The sequence below is a fragment of the Prinia subflava genome, chromosome Z (genome assembly GCF_021018805.1).
Source record: "Prinia subflava isolate CZ2003 ecotype Zambia chromosome Z, Cam_Psub_1.2, whole genome shotgun sequence".
Classification (NCBI taxonomy): domain Eukaryota; kingdom Metazoa; phylum Chordata; class Aves; order Passeriformes; family Cisticolidae; genus Prinia; species Prinia subflava.
Genome location: NC_086283.1, coordinates 98233174 through 98253402, shown reverse-complemented (window position 1 = coordinate 98253402; position 20229 = coordinate 98233174). Strand labels below are relative to the sequence as shown.

The 20229-nt window shown below is 41.2% G+C and overlaps 1 protein-coding gene across 4 annotated transcripts in view; it reads right to left on the bottom strand.

Moving 5' to 3' along the window:
• LOC134564580 (soluble lamin-associated protein of 75 kDa-like) overlaps positions 1–20229 on the bottom strand; it is a 70797-nt gene that overhangs the window by 23593 nt on the left and 26975 nt on the right. For 2 of the 4 annotated variants that reach the window (XM_063423474.1, XM_063423471.1), the window contains exons 8-10: positions 19345–19454; positions 17010–17064; positions 15305–16657 (exon numbers count right to left, since the gene is read on the bottom strand). In XM_063423474.1, the coding sequence (XP_063279544.1) occupies positions 16455–16657; positions 17010–17064; positions 19345–19454 (368 nt within the window). In that variant the 3' untranslated portion in view covers positions 15305–16454. Of the gene's footprint in view, positions 1–15304; positions 16658–17009; positions 17065–19344; positions 19455–20229 lie in introns of those variants that run through there. The other 2 variants (XM_063423473.1, XM_063423472.1) reach the window with 2 other exon arrangements.

The window sequence follows — 20229 nt, the reverse complement described above, 5'->3', positions numbered from 1 at the left end:
CTCTGCTGCTCACCGCAGGCTGGTGGAAACCTGCCAAGGGCAGAGCCCGCCCAGCCGCGGGACTTTCTGCCCTGTGAAAGACCCTGCTCACTAAGAGAGAGCCCTCTGTTTTCCCCAAAACCCTCCCAGCTGCCTTCCTCACAGAGCCTTCTCAGCAGGGCAGAAGAGGCACTATCTGAAATTACCACCGGGAGGAAACAGGAGAGGCAGCTCTGTCACCATTCCTGCAGCCTCCTGTTCTCCACACAGAGCTTATCGAACATGCTCTTCCATTTCAGACACTGCAAAAACTGATGTTTTTCAAACTTTATTTTTTTCCTGGAGGGTATTAATTCTCAAAATGCAAGGGTGTTTTCCATTTGGGAATGTCTTTGGAAACATACCTTACTTCTACATTAATTATTTCTCCTCAGACTGCATCACAAAGCCCTGTCCCCATCTCCCTCTTCAGATTTTAGCCTTTAAGCTTGCACCATCCCTGGGGTTTGTCCAGAAACCCAAGCAGCCTCCCACTTCTCAGCAGGCAGTCTATGACCCTGTCACAGCTCAGGAGCAACCCCATTGCCTTCACAGCCCAAAGAAAACAGTTTTCAGTCATGAAACCCACCTGAACATGGTTTCAAAACAAAGCATTTTTGCCTGCCAACATTCTCTTCACCATCCTAAAGTCTCTGCACAACTGAGAGGAGTGGGCACTCCCAGCAACACAGGCTCAGGGTCTTTGCTGATTTAACTGCCCAGGCTCTAAGGGGGTTTTTTATCACCTTCTCATGTACATAGCACTTAAATGTTTGCAGTAAAATTAACACCAAGTTCAAATCGAAGCTCTTTGATGTCCTCTTCTAAATTTTTTTTTTCACTGTCTTAAAAAGCACTCTTCACACTGTAAAACACAGTTCAGCTGTGAGCTTCAAGCAAAACCCACACTCACCCACCAGGACACACCAGCAGCCACATCCTGCAACACTGCAGCTGCTTCTGCTGAGCTTCTGAGCACCTTCACCTCTTTAGAGAGTGAAGTATTTAAAAATGTAAGAAATCAGCAACACAGTGAAGAGCTGCACAACCTGAAGTCTCATAGGGGTGTGTGCAGGGTGTGTCACTCTGCAGGTTTGCAGGGTCTAAGCCACCTCCCTTTGTCCCCAGAGGGGCAGCAGCACAGTGGCACTGGCTCCAAGACCCATTTTGAGAAGCAGACACATCCCTTCAGAGGAGAGCATCCTTACTGTCAGTATCACCCTGCCTATTTTCCATGCTGTGGCTCCTGCAGATCATTATCCCTACTTGCAGCCAAAATTTTCAGATGAAGGAGTTATAAAACACATCAGAAAAAGGAAACATTTTGATCACTGAGAAAAACACACAAAAGGAGCTCCTTTTCTTCCCAGAGTCAATCCCCTGGTCCAGACAACAGTACCTTTCTGTGAATATTTGAAAAAACCTGTCTGTAAGTTTGGACAGTGGAATAGTCTGCTACTTGTTATAAAGATCTTTTCAGCCACACATGAGAAAGATGGCTTTCTGCCAAACCCTCAAGGATTTGCCTGTGGAAGTTCTGGTCTCATGATGGTCTCAGGCACCTTGCAGAGATTGAGATCCTTTCACCAGGGAACAATGAGTAAGTGCCCACTAAAACATGATCATCTCTTTCACTTTCCAGAAGCAAACACAATGGTGTTCAGTACAAAGGAGGAAACCCTTACCAGCAAATCAGGTTTCTGGGTAGCAACAAACATGACAAATCGGTCAGGCTTACAAGAGACAAAACCACAGGCTGCTGGGTAACAATTCATTTTGAAAAATACAAATTAACTCAACTGTATAGTGGAAAATTGGACTTCCTCAATTTCTACAGAGACATCAATCATTCCCTGACAAGTTCCTCATGTGCATGCAACCCAGACAGCACTGCCCTTTTCTTCAGCTTTATCCTACCTCCACTCATTTTTATGCCAGTTTCCCTATTTTTTGCTACTTTTGACCGTCTTTCCATCACAAGTCTTCTGCATTCTGAACTTCCATTTATTTTCTTGCAGCTAGTGTTGTGCTTGAATCTCACTCCTGCCTCCCAGGTACAAATTCTTCTTCATATTTCCCTGCTCACCAGTTAAACTCAGCCTTATTTCCCCTTATCATTTGGATTGCTTTTAATCAGCCAGTGTTAATGGGTTATGGTTAGCTTATCCAGGCAGCACTTTCCTGGCCTTTGTCTGTCACTAGTCCTCACACTTTCCATTTAGTGCATCACACATCATGTCACTTACTGTCACTACCAGACAAGCACTGGAAACAGGACATCAGATTGCTTTTAAGAGCTGTCTGTGTGAAAAACATGTTGTGTCATTAATCCTCAGCTAGAAAACGGGTTTCTGTTTTGGGAAAGAGGAGGGGAATTGTTGCAAATGTGCAGAATTAAATCCTCATGTAGTTTAACATAAATCCTCTTAGTGATTATAAATGTGTATGACTAGCTGACCCATTTTACAGCAACTTGTTCTAATTTTAATGTAATTTTCCATTATATTAATCATAATTTCTTGTGAATTTTTTTCAAGTCCTAATTACCAGGGGTTATATTACGCTGACCCAGGAAGGTTTGCCCAGGTCACTAGTAATCTCTGCAAATAAGTGTCCTGAAAACACTACACAATATCTTAACAGCTTTCGCATAAAATAAATTGTTACTAAAACCTGGAGATTAATGTTTGTGCAATGGCTGGTGCAAATGGCATCACATCATGCTCCCAGCTTGTGCTTGCCTACACAAAACATCTGCAATCACTGTGGTCTTTCCCATTGACTGAGGCAGACTGCACAAATCTCTCCTGAACCTTTGCACCCTGCAGAGTCTTATAATGTATCACTATCTGATCCAAATTTCTCCAAGGAATAACCAAATACCTCAGTCACACCTGGAACCTCCCTAGGTCACACCTCTTTCCCACGAGACAGTGCATCAAAGAAGATGCATCAAAGCTGTTCAGGTTGAACAGCTTTGAAGAGAAGCTTCAGGAACAGGAGAAAATTGAAGACATCAGCCTTTGTGCTCACTGAGGATCCCATTTATTTTTCACATGGGAGCACCTGGTAAGCCCTAATGTAAGCTCCAGAGAACAGAATTTGAGATAAATGCTCTAACTGTGGCAGAAAAGGAGCAAATTAACTTCAAATGAATTATCATCTTGTCCCTGTGGTAATTTTTACACTTTGGTTGGAGGATAGCACATTATTCTTGTGGCTGAGGACGTCTGCTGTGGGCTGAGTGTGTTACTCTGAGCTTCTGTAGGAAGAGAAAATGCAAAGGCTCAAGTCCATGGAGGCAGAGCACAGAAGAGACTCTCCACCTGGAGAGAGGAGAAGGAGACCTGCATGGCATCAGGCCCTCTCTGAGGGGCTGGCCCAGCCAGAGCAAACCCACAGAGAGCCAGACCCAGGGCAGTATGGCACAGGCCTGGCACAGTGATCTCTCCAAATCTGAGAAGTCTGGCCAAGCAGAGACACCCCTTTCCCTCCATCTGACAACACCCACTAAGTGCAGGCCTAAGGAGCTGGATGAGTAGTGGATTACATTATTATACATTGATACACACACAAATATCTCAGGTGAGCCATTGTCCTGCTTTATGTAATTAAAAAAAAAAAAACAAAAACACCTGTATTCTATTTCATCTGTAGAAAGCAGTTGGGGGATGGATTCTTTTTTTCTTTATCTCTTGTAACTCCAGGGGGAGGAGGGTGGATGCCTTCTGATAACAGCCCAGCTGTTAAACCAGGTGGGGCAGTGTTTGTGATCTCTGTCACCACTGCCCACCCTCGGGGATATCTTCTGTTCATGGGCCATTGAGGCTCACAGTGACTGACACATTCCATCATCCATTGGGAGATGCTCCACCCAGTGGGGAGGAGCCAACCATTCCTACCCAGATAAAAATGGGGACACAGGGACCCCAGACATTCCTCTTTTCCACTGGATTCCCAGAGGAAGACTGGACTCATCTCACCACCACTGAACCTGTCTACAGGATCATCTCTGCTCCAACAGAACCACATCTGTCACTCCAGGAGGATTTATTTGGACTTCTTCCAACACCCTGGCCAGCAGGGTGCCAGGTCGTATTCCTGACTCCATCAGGGTTTTCTAGGACTTTTGTCTGTTACTTGCTTGGGGTTTTTTAATTACTAGATTTGCATTTTTAATATTCCTAGTAAAGAACTGTTATTCCTATTCCCATATTTTTGCCTGAAAGCTCCTAACTGCAAAGTTGTAATAATCTGGAGGGAGGGGTTTTTACATTCTCCATTCCAAGGGAAACTCCAGTTTTCCCTGACAGATACCTGTCTTTCCAAACCAAGATAGCCATAAAATCTTCCTCAAGGCAGCCCTGATGAGCAACTTGAGTCACATACAGCACAAGGAAACTACAGCCCACATGGCAGAATGTCAATTAAAAAAAAAAAAAACACAAAAGGGTAACTCAATACAAAGCACCAAGGTGACTGGCATGCTTTAAACATACACAGACACACAGACACACACACACCTCCCCATTTTGTGGGGAAGCTGTCCCAAGCTTTGCACTTGAAAAACCACATGGATGTTTTTTGCAAATGGCATTTGCTGCTTGGAAGGGGTGCCCTGGGTGACCACCATTGCTTCTCATCCCCCTGAAGCACTGACACTCACAAGAGCAAAGGCAGCAGTTTTGTTTACACGTGTTTCTGCATTGCTTCCGTCGCTGGCTGACTCACTGTTTTCAAGAGATGACTAGATGAGATTTTTGTACCAAAGCTCCTTCCAGATGGTTCACGAGGGCTCTCATGAACTATCAAAGAGTAAAATCATCCCTATTAAAAAAGGTGCATAAATGACCTTCCCTATATGTCTTCCTTGAGATAAGGCCAAGCCTAAACCAATCTTTCAGTGACTCTTTCAGGTCATTACCATGTGCTTCAGGAAGACACAGTGAGTACCTTTCCCTAAGTGTACAAAATGTGACACATTGTTTTTCAGTGCATTTTCCTGATAGCTTTTCCTATCAGTGCTGTCTAAGATGAAAAGTGAAGGGAAGCATTAGGCCTGGTAAGTCAGTAACTTGCTACATAATGCATTTGTCCTGCATAAGATGGCCAGCTCACTTATTTGGGGTTTTTTGTCTTCCCCTTCCTGCAAACTCCTCTGTTTGCAGCCTGTGGTTAGGCAAACTGCCCTGAATGCTGTGTGTCACAGCCAGCCCCTCATGTGAAATTCACAGGAGCATCACACACAGAACCCAGACCAGTGATTTCCAGGAATTAAAACCTCCTGGTAGTTTTCCACTTCCTCTTACTGTTTATCTTTTTGCCTGCATTTGATGCAGTCATTTTTCCAAGATTTGTTTTCAGCTCAGTTACACTGCTCCCTGGGCCAGCAACCAGAGTCACTGCTTGAGCTGCACGGCTGTTTAAGGGCACACCTGGCACACCTGGATTATAGGCAGAAGGGTGACAGTCCCTTCTCATGACAGTGCACGTCTGCTGTTCCATTTTTTGGGATTTTTTTTAGGGTTCGGATTAAATACGTGACATGGTATTTCTTATTTGGACTTAGAGGTTTATTAATTCTTATTTATATTACAGTCTCACAAACTGTGATTTCATAGCACTTCTGTCTAACAAATTAAAAATGGCTTTTATCTTTCTCTTTACAAGGTTTCTTAAGGATGAATTGTCTAATTAAGAAATGACAATTAAATTATTTTTACTTTTAACTTAATAACTAACTACCTGTGGTTTGTAATGTGGACTTTTCTATGTAATTACAAAATACAATTTAGACTTATGAAGAAGAAAGTAAAAAAGAAGGATTAACTTTTGTTCTAAAACTCCTGTTTTGTTTTATGCACATATTAATATATTTTAAAACTTTAAACTCTAAGTTTTTTGCTATGTGGCATTACACACTTTTATTTAAACTTCACACTTATAATCTTAGTTTTATTATTTAATTTTGGAAGGGTTTTTATGGCTTTAGATTTAATGTAGTGTTTTGGGGGGGTTAGTGCTTGTTGGTATAGAAAGTCTAAAATTTTTCGTGACCAGGGTTCCAGCAGTCTGGAGCAGAGCTGAACAGGCTCCCCAAACAACAACCACATCCTTTGGGACAGGAGAAGCAGTGGTGCTTTCCAGCCTATAAAACCATGGATAACTTCAGGAAGGGCACATGAGCAAGGTGAATGTAAGCTAGCGTGGACAGATAATAAGCAAATTGCTATTAGGAGACTGCACTGGCCATAACTTTGTTAGTCCTCCAAAGGAGCCTCTAGGGTCTGCCTGGGCAGTGCAGCTGCAGCAGGATTTATTGCATTTGCTTCTTACGTGCATTTCCTGATGGACTTCATGTTCCTGAGTCCTGCTGCCCCCGGATTCTGAAGCCTAAAATCATATTTATTTTAGACAAGCTCAGTCTTACTGAAGTCTGCTGCTCAGCAGCTCTGTCCCCACAGGCAGCACAAGAGCTGCTCTGTGGGTTTCTAGGTGACTGCAAGACAATTATGTAGGCTAGAAAGAAACACAAATTAAACATTTGACAGGTCAAATAAGGGCATGAAGCCCCTAATCAGGGTCCATGAGATTGCAATGAAAACATACACATGTACATCTCTTTGTACCCATCTATATTAACTGGCAGAATATACCAAGCAGAGATTTTTTTGTCTATAGTACTGTAAGAGGAGGCCAATATGAAGCAAGAAACACAAAAATCCTCAGAGTGACCTTGTGGGCTGATGCATGCTGCAGACATTCCCAAGGCTGATGGAGACAGCATGATTAATTTTCATAAATTATTGAACCAAAAACAACTTTCAGCATCTAGAAATACATATCACATTGGTAACTGTTGCATTATTCACCATACACGGCCCGAGATAAAGTCTGTTTGCCAAGTAGTGACTCAAATGTTTACTCATGGCAGCAAGGCAACAAGGACATGCACACCCATACACAGAGCCACAGGATTTTTGCAGAGATTCACATCCTAATAGAGGTTTATTTATTATTTACTGCTGGCTTGGTTTGCAAGATCCATTTGCACTTTAAATGGTGACATCCCATTCAGTATGTATTCTGAACAGTCCAGTTCTGTCAATGCTCTTTGGGGGGCCAAGTCCAACATCCTAGCTACTGTTCAAACTGTTTTCTTGCTTATTTTAGGCCACACATGTGAAAAATATGAAAAACAGATTTTTCTTTCCCCTGGTCAAAGGCAATTTATGCTTGGTAATTAATTCTTCTTGAGTCTGTGTGATCCAGTGGTATCACAGACAGGCTGCAGAGCAGAATTTACTCAGCCACAAATGCAGAAAGAAGGTCCACATAGGACAAGTCAGGAGGGAAGGATGTGGAAAAGGGGCCATCAGAAGAATAAACATATTTTTGAGAGGATTTTCAGAGTATATGCATGTGATCAAGTTATTAATATTTGGTCAAATGTTTCTTGAGATTTGTTTGCATAACTTTCATTAACACTTCTGTTCTTCAACACATTTTGCACATAGATTCACTTCCAGTAGCACAATACTTATTACAATGGTAATATTTTCACTGAGAAACAGAGAAAATGTTTCACCCAGAAACCTGAGATTTTCCACATTCAAACAACAATAAAGCCCAGGTTAAACTTTAAAATGTTTTTAAAAAAACATTTAAAACTTTTTTTTTTCCCAAAAGAAAGTCAAAATGGTTGCAGAGGAAATAGTCCTGTCAGAAGACCAGGATTCTGTAGAACAACAGTTTCAGCAGAAGTCTTCTGACAAGTTGACTGGTAACCTCCTTGAAACCTCATATTATATCATATCAAGCTCAGAGTTTTGCTTCAACTCTAACTGTAACTATCATCCAACTGATGTTATTTAAATGGCTTTGTTGGAGGAGAAGACAAGGAAATTAATTTCTTTTACTTTTAAACGCTTTCTTTTCAGAAATATTCTGCACCTGTGATGTCTTGACTCTTTTTCATGCTTTGCTCTCATATCTGGTTACCTGCAATAGCAAAACTACAAAATTCAGGGACTGCCTGTATTTATATCTTTGTATAGACATGGGAGGGGACAAAGACAAAACAAATGCCACTTAAAAGGTGGCTCACTTGAGCACAATAAAAACAGCATATAGACATTAGTACTGTTTCGGCTATATCCAGGCCCTCAAAAATTGCTGTTTCTTCACCTATAGATCCAAGGAAGACTGTTTTCATAAAGAAGTCCTCATCTCACAGTAGTATCTACAAACAGAACTATTTTTAACCAATTTGGTTGTGAAACAAACATTTTATAAATGTAGGGTAATGCAGATTGCCCATGGGGAGAAACCAGTTGATCAGTCCAGTGCAGCTGCAGGATCACTGTCCACTTACAAACACTCCAATTGCCCTTACACATCAACAGCCATTTCAGAGTCATTAAATTTAGGATATTTTTCATCATGTAAAACTGATTTGCTATGGAAGGCATTTCTGACACCAGAAAACAAGTAATAAAATGGGCTGAGCTGCTGCAGCCACAGCAGGAAGGGATCAGTCCCTTGGAGCATGCTCCCGAAACAACAGCCTGAATTACAGGAGGAAATTACATTTTACTTCTGTGGCTCATTGATGCCATTTCTCTCTCTTCCCAATATTTAGTTAAACTGTAATCTTTCTCTGAGGGGGTCCCCACGGAGTCTGGAAAACTGAAGTCTAAAATTCTGTTTTAGGAAATGGAAGAAAAATTTCTAGAACTGGAAAAATTGCTTGGTGACTCTCAAGGCTTCCTGAGAAGCCTTTGAGTAAGACTCGTAATTTTTGAGGCAAGCTGGTGGCAAGAAGGGGATCCCTGTGGAGGCAACAAACAGCCAAGAGCAACACTTTGATGTCTGAAGTGGGATTGTGCTGGGAGAGAAAGTGATTCCCTTACACCAAGGAGGAATGCAGGTGTGAGTGTGCAGTAACACTGCCTCTCCATCACTTCAGTTAGAGCTTTTTCAGTAACATATGACTTCAAAAACTTCATCTTGGCTTTCAGACTGAGTTTGCATCACAAGCTGGTGACTTCCCTTCACTCTGAGTAGGTGTACGAGTATGGAAGGTTGTAGCATAAAATCTCACAAGCAGCATTCTGCTGCTGCAGGAGCAGCAATCACAAGTGCCAGCCCCAGACTTTTCCCCCATCCACAACCCAGGAAAACCATTAGCTGTGACTGACAGCCCTCAAAACTCCCAGGGCCATAGTTACCAGCTGGATTAGTGGAGCTCAGACCTTCTGACCTTTAAACTGAACTGTTTGTATTGATCTGATACCTTTGATTAGGCTTATGAGTTGTTACTGATGTAGCTGCTTTTGTATGCGCTGTACAGGTGATCATCCTTTTTGCTGTTTATTCTCTGTCCTCACAAGATTAAACTGCATAAGGATAAACTACACTGCTAAACAGGTGTAACTTCTCTCCCTGGCATGGTTTCAGCTGATTGAACAAGAGCAGGAGAAATTCAGCTAACCCCTTTTAAGTGCAGACCACCATCACTGGTGCTAATTAACACAAGGGCCATTTATGTTGATAATGCTCAGTAGGAGCACCTCCCATTCCCACTTCATTTTAGCTGTATTTTTTTTCCTAAGCTGGTTCTGTGATTATATCTGCAGCCCTGAGCAAATGTAGCCTGCCTTTTGCATAGTACCAACCATGAAAAATCAGAGCAATTGCCATTTCAAGCCTTGCAATTACTGTTAAACTATCTTCATATGACAAAGAATCAAACATACTCCTTAACAATTTGTTCTAAAGTCAAATTCCTTTGCTGAAAATGAGTTACAATTTTATTTTGAATACCTGCCACCATCTAGTTCCTACCACTAGACCTCCATTCTATCTCTGCCTGCTAGATTAAGAAATATGTAGTAGCTCATGTGTTCATTTTCCTCATTTATGGCCCAAGATCAAGTTGCTTGGGGTTAAAAAAGGCAGGTATTTCCATTTATCAGAAGCACTGACATAATTTCTTTTTGGCTGCTTTCCCTTCTCTCTGGGTGCTATTTTACTTTTATCTGGTCAAGTCACTCATCCATAACTCAGCTTCCATTAAAAATTCAGCACATGGTTCATTCCCATCAGCAGGGTCAACTGCAGCACTGAATAATGGCCCAGTTGTGCCTTCCAGGACTTCTCAGCAAGGAGATGCTTATGGAATTGCTTTTTTGTACACATCACACAAAAGGACAAATGGTTGATCACAACAATAGACTCGAAAAGAAAACAGAAATAAAAAGGATATTGCAGCAGCACTTACCCAGCAGCCAGAAGAAAGGGGAATTAATCCACTGAAAGACTGCTGGGCCAGTGAAGCAAAGTAACCCAGCAGGGAAAGACCCAGCAGCTGTGTAACCCTCCCTGGTTTGGCACCCCAGCCTTCAAACCTACCCCCATCCCAGCCTTGGAGCTAAGAGGAGTTCCTGGGTGCCCTACCCTTTGTCTTGACACCACTGCAGGATGGCATCACTACTTTACTGCATGCAAAAACAGCCAAATTCCAACTGAGCTGTGTGAGCAGGTGCCTCTCACATCCCTGTGACCTGGCTGTGTGGACAAACACAACCTGATCACCAGTGCTGCCAGCTGAGCCAGTTTTGAGTTAACAGCACCCAAAACAGAGTGGAGGTTTTTTCCCCTTACAGCCCAGCAATTAAACTGCTTTGCATCAGTGCAAAGGTTCTCATCACACCTCTGCTGAAGGAGGAGGCACCAGCTGCCAGAAGAGTGGATATCCAGAGCCATCTCTCTCAGACACTATGCAAAGTGCCACTTGTTTAACAGAAAACATTTCATTTTAAACTTTCTGTGAACAATACTTTATGCTACCTGGAAAATATAAGTCTATGGAAAGGCACCTGGAGACATCAAATCGTGTCATTCTACCCCTCAGCTGGGCTTGAACAGCATGAGGAACTCAAGAGTACAGTTGGTGAAAAATTTAAAACAGATTTTAAAAAGAAATCTGTCAAAACCCCCAAGCAAACACAAACAGTAGAAATACAACAGCAGAAAAAACTCCTCTGTTGAAGTGGTGGCCAAATATTCTTGGGCTAAGCAAATGAGTTCTTGCTGCAGGTTAAACTGGCTTTCAGAGTGCACTTCACTTTATCACAACCCAAACCTCCACTTCCTGTGCCTGGCCATCTGAGGGGAACAGGTCTGCATGCCTGAGTGGTGTTTCTTCTTGGGAGCCATGCAGCCCACACCTTGCATCCTCTCCTTCCCCAGGCTGTAAAACACTGGAGCTCATCTGTCAAGTCCACTCCAGTGGCCTTGACACGTTGCCAGGTAGGATCACTGCCCAGAGGGATATTTCCAGAGTGGTGGGGCAGAGGCCACCTCTCCTGCCCCCTCACCCAGTGACTGCAGTGAGCAGAGCCTCAGCAGGGGACAGTGCAGCCTCTGAGGCACTGGGGAAGCTGGTGATGGTGCCTGTGGTCTGCATGTCTGTCCAACAACTGAAATGGAAGCACATCACTTCCCAAAAAGTGAAAAAACCTTTTCAGGCAAGTGCTCCAGATAAATCTTTCTTGAATAGCTGCTCTTCTTGGTATTCTGCTTTATTAAATGTCTCAGATTTCTGAAACCGAATGTAAAACTATCCCCTCAGTGACTGCAGAGAAGGAAAATGATACAGCTACTCGATTTTAGGATGACTCAGTTTTTCATGTCTTCAGCTCTATGGTTTTATTACTGCACAAGCTGATTTGGCCGCCTTGGTTTCAAATGAGGACAAGACGTGCACTAATTGAAGACATATTGTGTCTGCTCCAAAGATCTGTGTACACAGACTTTAAATTAATCTTAATTTAAGAAAGCCATAAGAGAGAATGCCATGATTTTTCAGCCAATAAAAACAACACAGATAATACAATTAGCTGGCTGGTCTGGAAAATTATAATGTTGATGTGCTCTAATGAAATGAAGCAGAGACAATGCTTGCTCTGCTGGCTGAGTGTCCTGAGTCCTGCTCCAGCTGGGTTAATGGAGGCAGCTCTGTCTTCAACAGACTGACTTGTCTAGCCCTTGCATGCCAAGAGACACATGCTTTTCTGGTTCTGCTCTACCATACAGAATTCTGGAATCTGAGACCTAGAAAAGAAACAAACCACCAAAGCCTGCTCATGGTTTCACAGAGTACAACTGTATTCTGCAAAGAGGGATGAAGTGTTAGCAGTTGTATGCCACAGCTGGGAACTGAGAGTCTATTTTTAAGGATATTGTTAGCAATACAAAAGTCAGAGAAGTCACTCCAACTTCTTACAATAACAACTGTGTGTTATCCCTATTCAAGTCACAGCATCATCTGTTTATTCAATTACTTGAGATTACTTTTCTGAAGCAAGCTTTTTTCCCCTTTTTTTCTTTTTTCTTTTTTCTTTTTCCTTTTTTTTGTTTTTTGTGGGTTTTTTTGGGTTTTTTTTGTTTTGTTTTTTTGTTTTTGTTTTTGTTTTTGTGGTTTTTTGGTGGTGGTTTGTTTTGTTGGTGTTTTTGTTTTTGTTTTTGTGACATACATGGTTTTACTCCTTCAGATGCATCTTCTTTACAGCCTTATGTACCATTTATATCTACATCACCTCTATCTATCTATCTATCTATCTATCTATCTATCTATCTATCTATCTATCTATCTATCTAATCTATATCTACATCTATATATCTTATATCTTCTGTACCACACAGAATTCTCCACAAGAGGAAGAAATTAAGTTTGGCATAGGAACAAAGGATATTTTTGATAATTTTCCCTTCAAATATAAGTGGAGTGAAACATAGTTAACCTCCTACTGATTTGAGCACATGAATGTACCAGTTCAGACCCAGGATAGCTGAGCATTTGCCCATGTCCCACTGAAGGCAATTAAACAGAAATCCACCCCTGGCACCAAGAATCCTTAGAACTGCTTCAGGGACAGAAAGGAAGTTTTGGACTCCAAAGCAGCTTAGAGTAAATGAGGAATAAGTAATAAAATTTAATTGATATGGGTGTCTTTACAGCCATAAAGAAGCTGAGAGTGCTGCATTAAAAGGTAAGAAACAACTGTAGGGGAAAAAAAACCCAAGCATTACATGGCTTGGAGAATGTAAATTAGGGCCTTCAATTCTGCTATATCAAACCTCTGTAAAAAGAGTACTTCTGCTTTCTGCTATCTGAAAGGTCTTGCAATGGATCTAATTATTCCATGCATCAGATAAAAATGCACATACCACCTGTATTTTCATCCTACTTCCTATGGTTGCTAGCAATTTAGTGCTGAAATATTTGTGTGTAGTTATTTCCAAGTGTGTCTTCCAATTCCTGTCACAGTTATTAATAAATGGTGATTTGAACCTCTACAGTATAAGATGCAGTTATTCTTATTTTCCAGCTGTTATGCCACAACAACATTAATAGCATAACAGCTATAAATCTGGTAGCATAACAGCTGGTATGGTGGTAATAAAGCCACCTGCAGCATCTCTGTATACTCTGTTATTTTCTCATTGCCCCAGGTAAAGCTTAGACTTGCCATCTTTTCCATCTCAGAGCACAAATTCAGGCAGAGAAAAGAGGCTCAGCAATAAAAAAGCTGTTGTTGTTTAATTTAAATCACAATGAAGCCTCTAATTGTAGCCCAGGGAAGAGCCTTTTAAGTAAGCCCACATGAGTTAGAAGCAAATGCTTGAAATGCAAAGGAGAAGTCAGTCAACAGTTTTTCAAATTAGCTCATATTAAAAATTTGTTACTACATATAACACAGAAAGCATCATTAAAAACCATTGACTAGCCATGAGCAAAAAAAATTAGACACTCCTTCTTCTGCCCTCTCTGAAGCAACCTGCACAGTCCTGAGTCTTTCTGGAACCCCCTAGTCAAGTTCCAGTAAATATTTAAGCACCTATTTTTTTAGAAGGCAAGCAACTGATACAGGCTCCAGGAATTTCTTTGCTAAATTATCTTTGTTTTTAAAATGTACTAACTCAAGTTGTGCTTACCTCAGAGATAGCAGCAGCAACCATGATACATGCAAGCATTTCCAGTTAAACAAGTCTCTGCTAAGACATATAAATGGGGGCCTAGCAGCAATAAAACTTACTGTCCTTGCACCCCCTTAAAAAATACCATCTAGCTCCTTCCCACCTATGTTGGGTTCACCCTGGCTGGATGCCAGCTGCCCACCAAAGTCATTCTGTCACTCCTCAGCTGGCCTGGGGAGAAAAAATATAAAATGAAAGGCTTCTGGTTGAGATAAGGACAAGGAGAGATTGCTCATCTATTAATTACTGTCATGGACAAACCAGACTCAACTTAGGGAAAATAAATTTCTTACCAATCAGGACTAGGGAAATGAGAAATTAAAAACAAATCTTTAAAAACCCCACCTTCCCTTGCCCCTCCCTTTTTCCTGGGCTCAACTTCATTCCTAATTTTCTCTACCTCCTCTCCTCCAGCAGCACAAGGGAAAGTGGTTTGCAGTCAATTCATCTCAGGTTGTCCCTGCTGCTCCTTCCTCCTCACACTCCTCCCCTACTCCCACAAGAGGAACTCCATCATTGACTCCTCCAGTGTGGCTCCCTCCCAGGTGCTGCAGTTCTTCACAGACTGCTCCAGCATGCCATCCTTCCTCAGGGAGCAATCCTTCAGGGATGGGCTGTTCCAGCGTGCGACCCTCATGGGGTCACAAATCCTGCCAGGAAACCTGCTCCAGCGTGAGCTCCTCTCTCCATGGGGCCACAGGTCCTGCCAGGACCATGGATTTCCCATGGGGTTGCAGCCACTTTTGGGCATCCACTGATTCCACCGTGGGCTCCTCAGGGGGTTGGAGGTGGATCCCTGCTCCTCCATGGGCTGCAGGGGCACAGCTGCTTTGCTGTGGACTGCACCAGGGGCTGCAGGGGAATCCAGCACATGGAGCACCTCCTGCCCCTCCTTCTTCACTGCCCTGGCACCTGCTGAGCTCTCTCTCAGTCTCAATCCTCTCCTTTCTGGCTGTAGCTGCCTTTGCTTGGTATGGTTTTTTCCCTTTGTTAAATATGTTATCCCAAAAGTTCCTCTCATCATCACCTCAGCCTTGTCCAGCAGCAAATCCATCTTGGAGCTGGCACAGGCTCTGCCAGACACGTTGGGAAGTTCTTGGCATCTTCTCACAGAATTCACCCCCACCCTCCTCCTGCAACCACAAACTTGCCATAGACTTTCCCACTTGAGAAATGCCTCATATGAAGCTTTGTGGGTTTTGCTTTCTCTGTTTCCTAAAAAAAGAGATTGTTATTGTAAAGGTGAGTATCCCTTAGCCATAGGAAATGAGTTTTGCAGCTCTGAAAAAACAGGACCAGGATAGAATGTGTAACTGCCAGGTTGAAATACTAAACAGCACTGGGGTACTTTCAGTACAGATTTACTGCATCTCAGTAACAGATCACATTGTTCTGAAGTATTTCTGTGAGTGGAAATTATCCTCACCAAGAACAACCCAGGTTCTGTAAAAACATCCAGTTAAGACAAATATTATATCTGAAATAAAACTCAAGGTCACCCTGTAAACATACATTAGTGAGCCACATTTGCTGCCCAAATACTTGTTTTCTTATGTTTATGCATTTTGATTTAAATGCCACAGCAATAACATTGTAGTCATAGAAATACTCAACAGGCCAAGTCTGTTTTAATTACAGTTACAGATTAGATGTCTAATCCCTGGTCTTTCCTTTCACATCCTTTTATTCCCATGCCAAAGAAAATACATAGTGAGGCATTTATGCTTGTATATACTGTTCTCTGGATTACATGTCTAGCCTAATAAATTCATTAACAAGACAAGTAGTACAAAGGTCGTCTCTGCATCTCTTTCACTAAAGCTCATTATTTCCTTTTCTTCCTTACTTAATTTGCCTGTGTTGGAGTGAATTCAGCATTTTTGCTGTTTTCAGACAGTAATAGAATGGTGGGCTGGACATGTACACCAGTGGTGAGAGTGAGGACTATTGGCCTGCTTATGCATCCTTCCTGAGTGGGAAAAATAGGTCAAGTGATAGTCCAGATTCTGCATGTGACCAGCACAGGGCAGGGTGGAAGAACTCCAGCATAGTGCTTCTTCAGCAGAACACATACAGAAGAAACCAGTAGGTGTAAATACATGTGTACTTCAAATTTGTGAAGGAACTTATAAGGGGAATCCCTCAGAAGTGAGGACAAGAATGGGGAGGAAAAGGAAATCCAAGCTTTACTAAGGAAAACAAAACCAACAAACAAATAAAAACACCAAAAAAAACAAACAAACAAAAACCCCGCCAAAACCAAACCAAAGAAAAAAAACTCAAAAAACTTTCCTTTCTTGCTTTCTTGCATTAGACTTTACTTTTAGTAATTTTAAAATCAAGCAACTAAAGTAGGAAGAAAGGAGGAGAAATACCAGTTGCACACTCTGAGACTAATGTAGTTTGTGACTGCCCAGGCAACAAAATAAGATTTCAGTAAAAATGGGCTCCTGGTACCTGCTTTTGGACACTTGAAGAGCATTTTCCTCATCTCGTTGGGAAGCTTCAAGGCCAGGTTTCTGTCTGTATTTGCTTAGCTTCTGACGTTTTAAATGACTGCTTCGTGTCCAGATGGAAACATGAGTGACATTAGGGTCTTAGGAGAACAACACAAAAAGAAAACTCAGGTGAACAAATTCAGTCTAAGATCTACATATAACCTCCCCAACCAAAACAGTGAAAGAAATTAGTGCCACTAAATAGTGAAAGGAATTGAGTGCCAGTAAAATAGCATTTCATTGTGGTACTTTCCTTTTTTTACCAAGACTCACAACAATTTCATCTGAATTCCTCTAAAAGGTATATGAGTTGAGTCTCATAGCAGAAGCAGAAGGCATGTATTTATATCCATTTTACAGACAAATGAAGTAAAACAGAAAGCTGTAAAATAGCCTGCAAAACTATTGATCTAGAGTAATTGCAATACTGATAACCAAGGTTATTTTTACCTTCAGATGTGCTTGCGTGGACATCTGTTGATTCTTTGCCTTTTTGAGAGTCAGCCTGTGGTGCAAAAACAAAGCTAATGTTATTTTTAAATCTTCTGAATTGACTAAAATAACTTCATAATCTTACCCATGCTTGCAACTTTCTAAAACACTTTTTCATAGTAATGATCCTATAAAACAGCAGCTATAATAACTCTTGATTTATACCTAAGTCTTCTGTCTCAACAAATTTAATATCTTTTAAAAGTCCCCTTTATGCCAGAGATGACTAGTTTTTCTGTGTTTCACTTCTGGCCTCAATGTGGAAGATAAGATTTGAAGGTGACCTGTCACTATAAACAATACTACCAAGATTTTTTCCTAACAGTTCTGCTTATAACAAGTGTCCACACAATTCAGTTATAGGAGCCTCTTTCTGTTTGTTTCCCCTTTCTGTATAAAACCCCTTTCTATATAAACCACTGCAGTGGCTGGCAAAATTTAATTGCAAAGTCTCATGTATATATTTGTATCCTATTCTATAGTTTTATTTTTATCATGACATCCAATGGAATACAGCAACCCATGTAAAAAATAAGAAAAAACAGAACTTGGTGATTTATCAGTAATGCAGCTTACATGCACAGTCAGCACAAGAGGTTGCTTAAGTCCCTCAGCCTAGAGATTTTTTTGTCTCCTGTTTCTCTGCATCATCCCAATACCTTAATTTTTTTCTGCAAGTTAGCTGGGGATTCAGCACTTGATACAGTAAAGTGAGTACAAAATCTACATATTAAAATAAAATTATGCACATTATTTCTTCTTAGCTGCTAGTAATAATCTGGAACAGCAGTTATCAGCATCCTGGTCCACTTTTACAGTCTCACTTCCAATACTGAAGTGGAAGAAGGCTGGGCAAGAAGTGGCCATGTCTACATTCCAATGTTTGAACTATTTTCAAGTGAGTATTAACTATAGAAGCATTTGTAAACTAACCACAAATGAGTCTAGAATCAAAATGCACCAAATAGGGAGCACTAAGTGAAAGGTGAAAACTGAAGTTGGGGAATGTTTTTTCATGGTTTGGGGGAAGGTGGGATATTTTATTTACTTAGGTGGTCCAACAATTTTCAAACCACTGCTGAACTGCTAACAGATAGTGCAGATGCCAATTTCAGAGCTGCCAGCAGCTTTACCAAGCTGTGAGGAGTTGGACCTCCTTGGGATCAACTCTCTTTTCCTCTGGAAAAAGGCAAAAGACAGGGCTTGACTTCTTAACTCCCAGCAACAAAAATCAAAAGAACAACTATCACTTTGTTATTTTCTCCAAGTATATCCATGTAGCTCTATAACCAAAATGTGTAAGTTTTTAGATCATTTTGCTGATATGATTATTACTGGAATCCATCTAAAACTCAGAGATGAGGCTAGAGACACTGTTACAAATGGAAGACAACTAAGAGTTGTTGCTTCTGGTAATTGAGAGATTAAAAACGTCACTTCTTCGCTGTCAATTTTGCTTTGGGAAATACTGATTTTCTCAATTGGGAAAACTTGACTTAAATTCCAAATCTAAACTTTAAATATTAATATCTGAGAGCACTGATTTAGCCATTATTAACTAAAGCACTGAACTCTACAAAAGCATGCTCATGCCAATAACACAGACAGTCCTTAAAGCATGCAAATCCATGCTCACAGTATTTGGAGCTATAAATGATTGCCAAGCACATTCTGTGTGACTTCAGAACACAAATGAAATAAAGAACTTCATAATATTTAATGACCCAAATATTTTCAAGACCACCTGTCCAGGAGCAGCTGTAACCTGGCTGCTGTCTCAAACACAATTTAAGAAAGCTGCAGTCTTTTCCTGTGGACAAGGTGCAACTCCCCATGCAAACTTAACATTAGCCATTGTATTGAACTGTGACATGGATGTGTACCTCTAAAAACATCCACTCTAAACAGTTTAATCTCAGAGACAGCTGAAATACTCTCCTTTATGTAATCTGCTAGTAAACAGCTCAAATTCCAGACCCTGACAGCTGCACCACAGACTCTCTACATGCATGGGGAAACCCCACCTGCCCACAAAAAAAAAAAAAAAAAAAAAAAAAAAAAAAAAAAAAAAAAAGAAAAAAGGAAACAAAAGAAAACACTCACCAATCTATCTCAGTCATTAGCATTACATCACTGGGAAGCATTACATCCACACAGAAAGCAACAAAACCATTTATCTTTTATATACATTATGGCAAATCTGGTTGTAATGATACGAGCAAAAATAAATTCTCATAAATGGTTTCTCAATAATGATACAATCAAAAAAAGAGGTAACAGACTGTGTACCTACACTTAGCTGTGTTTCTTCCTCAGTCCTTGGTCCACTTGCTTCAGATATGTCAGTTTGACAAAAATTGTCCTCTGCTTGCAAACTCTTATTTTCCTTCCTTGAGGCCTCTGCTGTGAAGATTTAGAAGAGGAAACAGAGAAAGAGAAAATTACAGTACCTTCATATAACAACCATCTGTTCTGCTTTCAGCTGGGATAGAGTTACTTTTCTTTCTAGTAGCTCATACAGTGCTCTGTCTTGAATTTAGCATGTGATAACACATTGATCTTTTAGTTGTGCCAAATAGGGGTTATTCTAATTCAAGGACTTTTCATTTATGCTGAGTGAGCAGGTGCACAAGAAGCTGTGGAGGAGACACAGCCAGGACATCTGACCAAAGGAATATTCCATACCACGTTGTTAAGTCCAGTATATAAACTGGGAGGGGCTATCACTGCAACTGCATTGTGTATCAGTTCTCTCTCTTGGGTTTTATTTTTCTGGTTTTGTTGTCTCCCTTCTCACTATGATCATTGTTGTATTATGCTTCTGTATAATTCGATTTCAATTATTAAACTGTTCCTGTCTCAGTCCAGAGGTTTTATGGGGTTTTTTTCCAGAATCTCCTCCCCACCCCACTAAGGGGGAATAAGCAGATGTGTGGCACTTAGTTGCTTGACAAGTGTGAAGGAAAGGTCTTCAAGGAAGACATTCCATGTTACCCACCATGGAGAGAGATGTGCTGAGGGAGCTAGCTGTGCTGGAGATGATTTCTTATGAGCAGTCACATACAGAACTAGACAAAGCCCAATGAACATAACCCACATGGCAGATATCTGTATATGTAGCCCACCATCATCACGTCCCAACTCATTGCCTTTAATGACCTGGAGAGGTGAAGAAGTA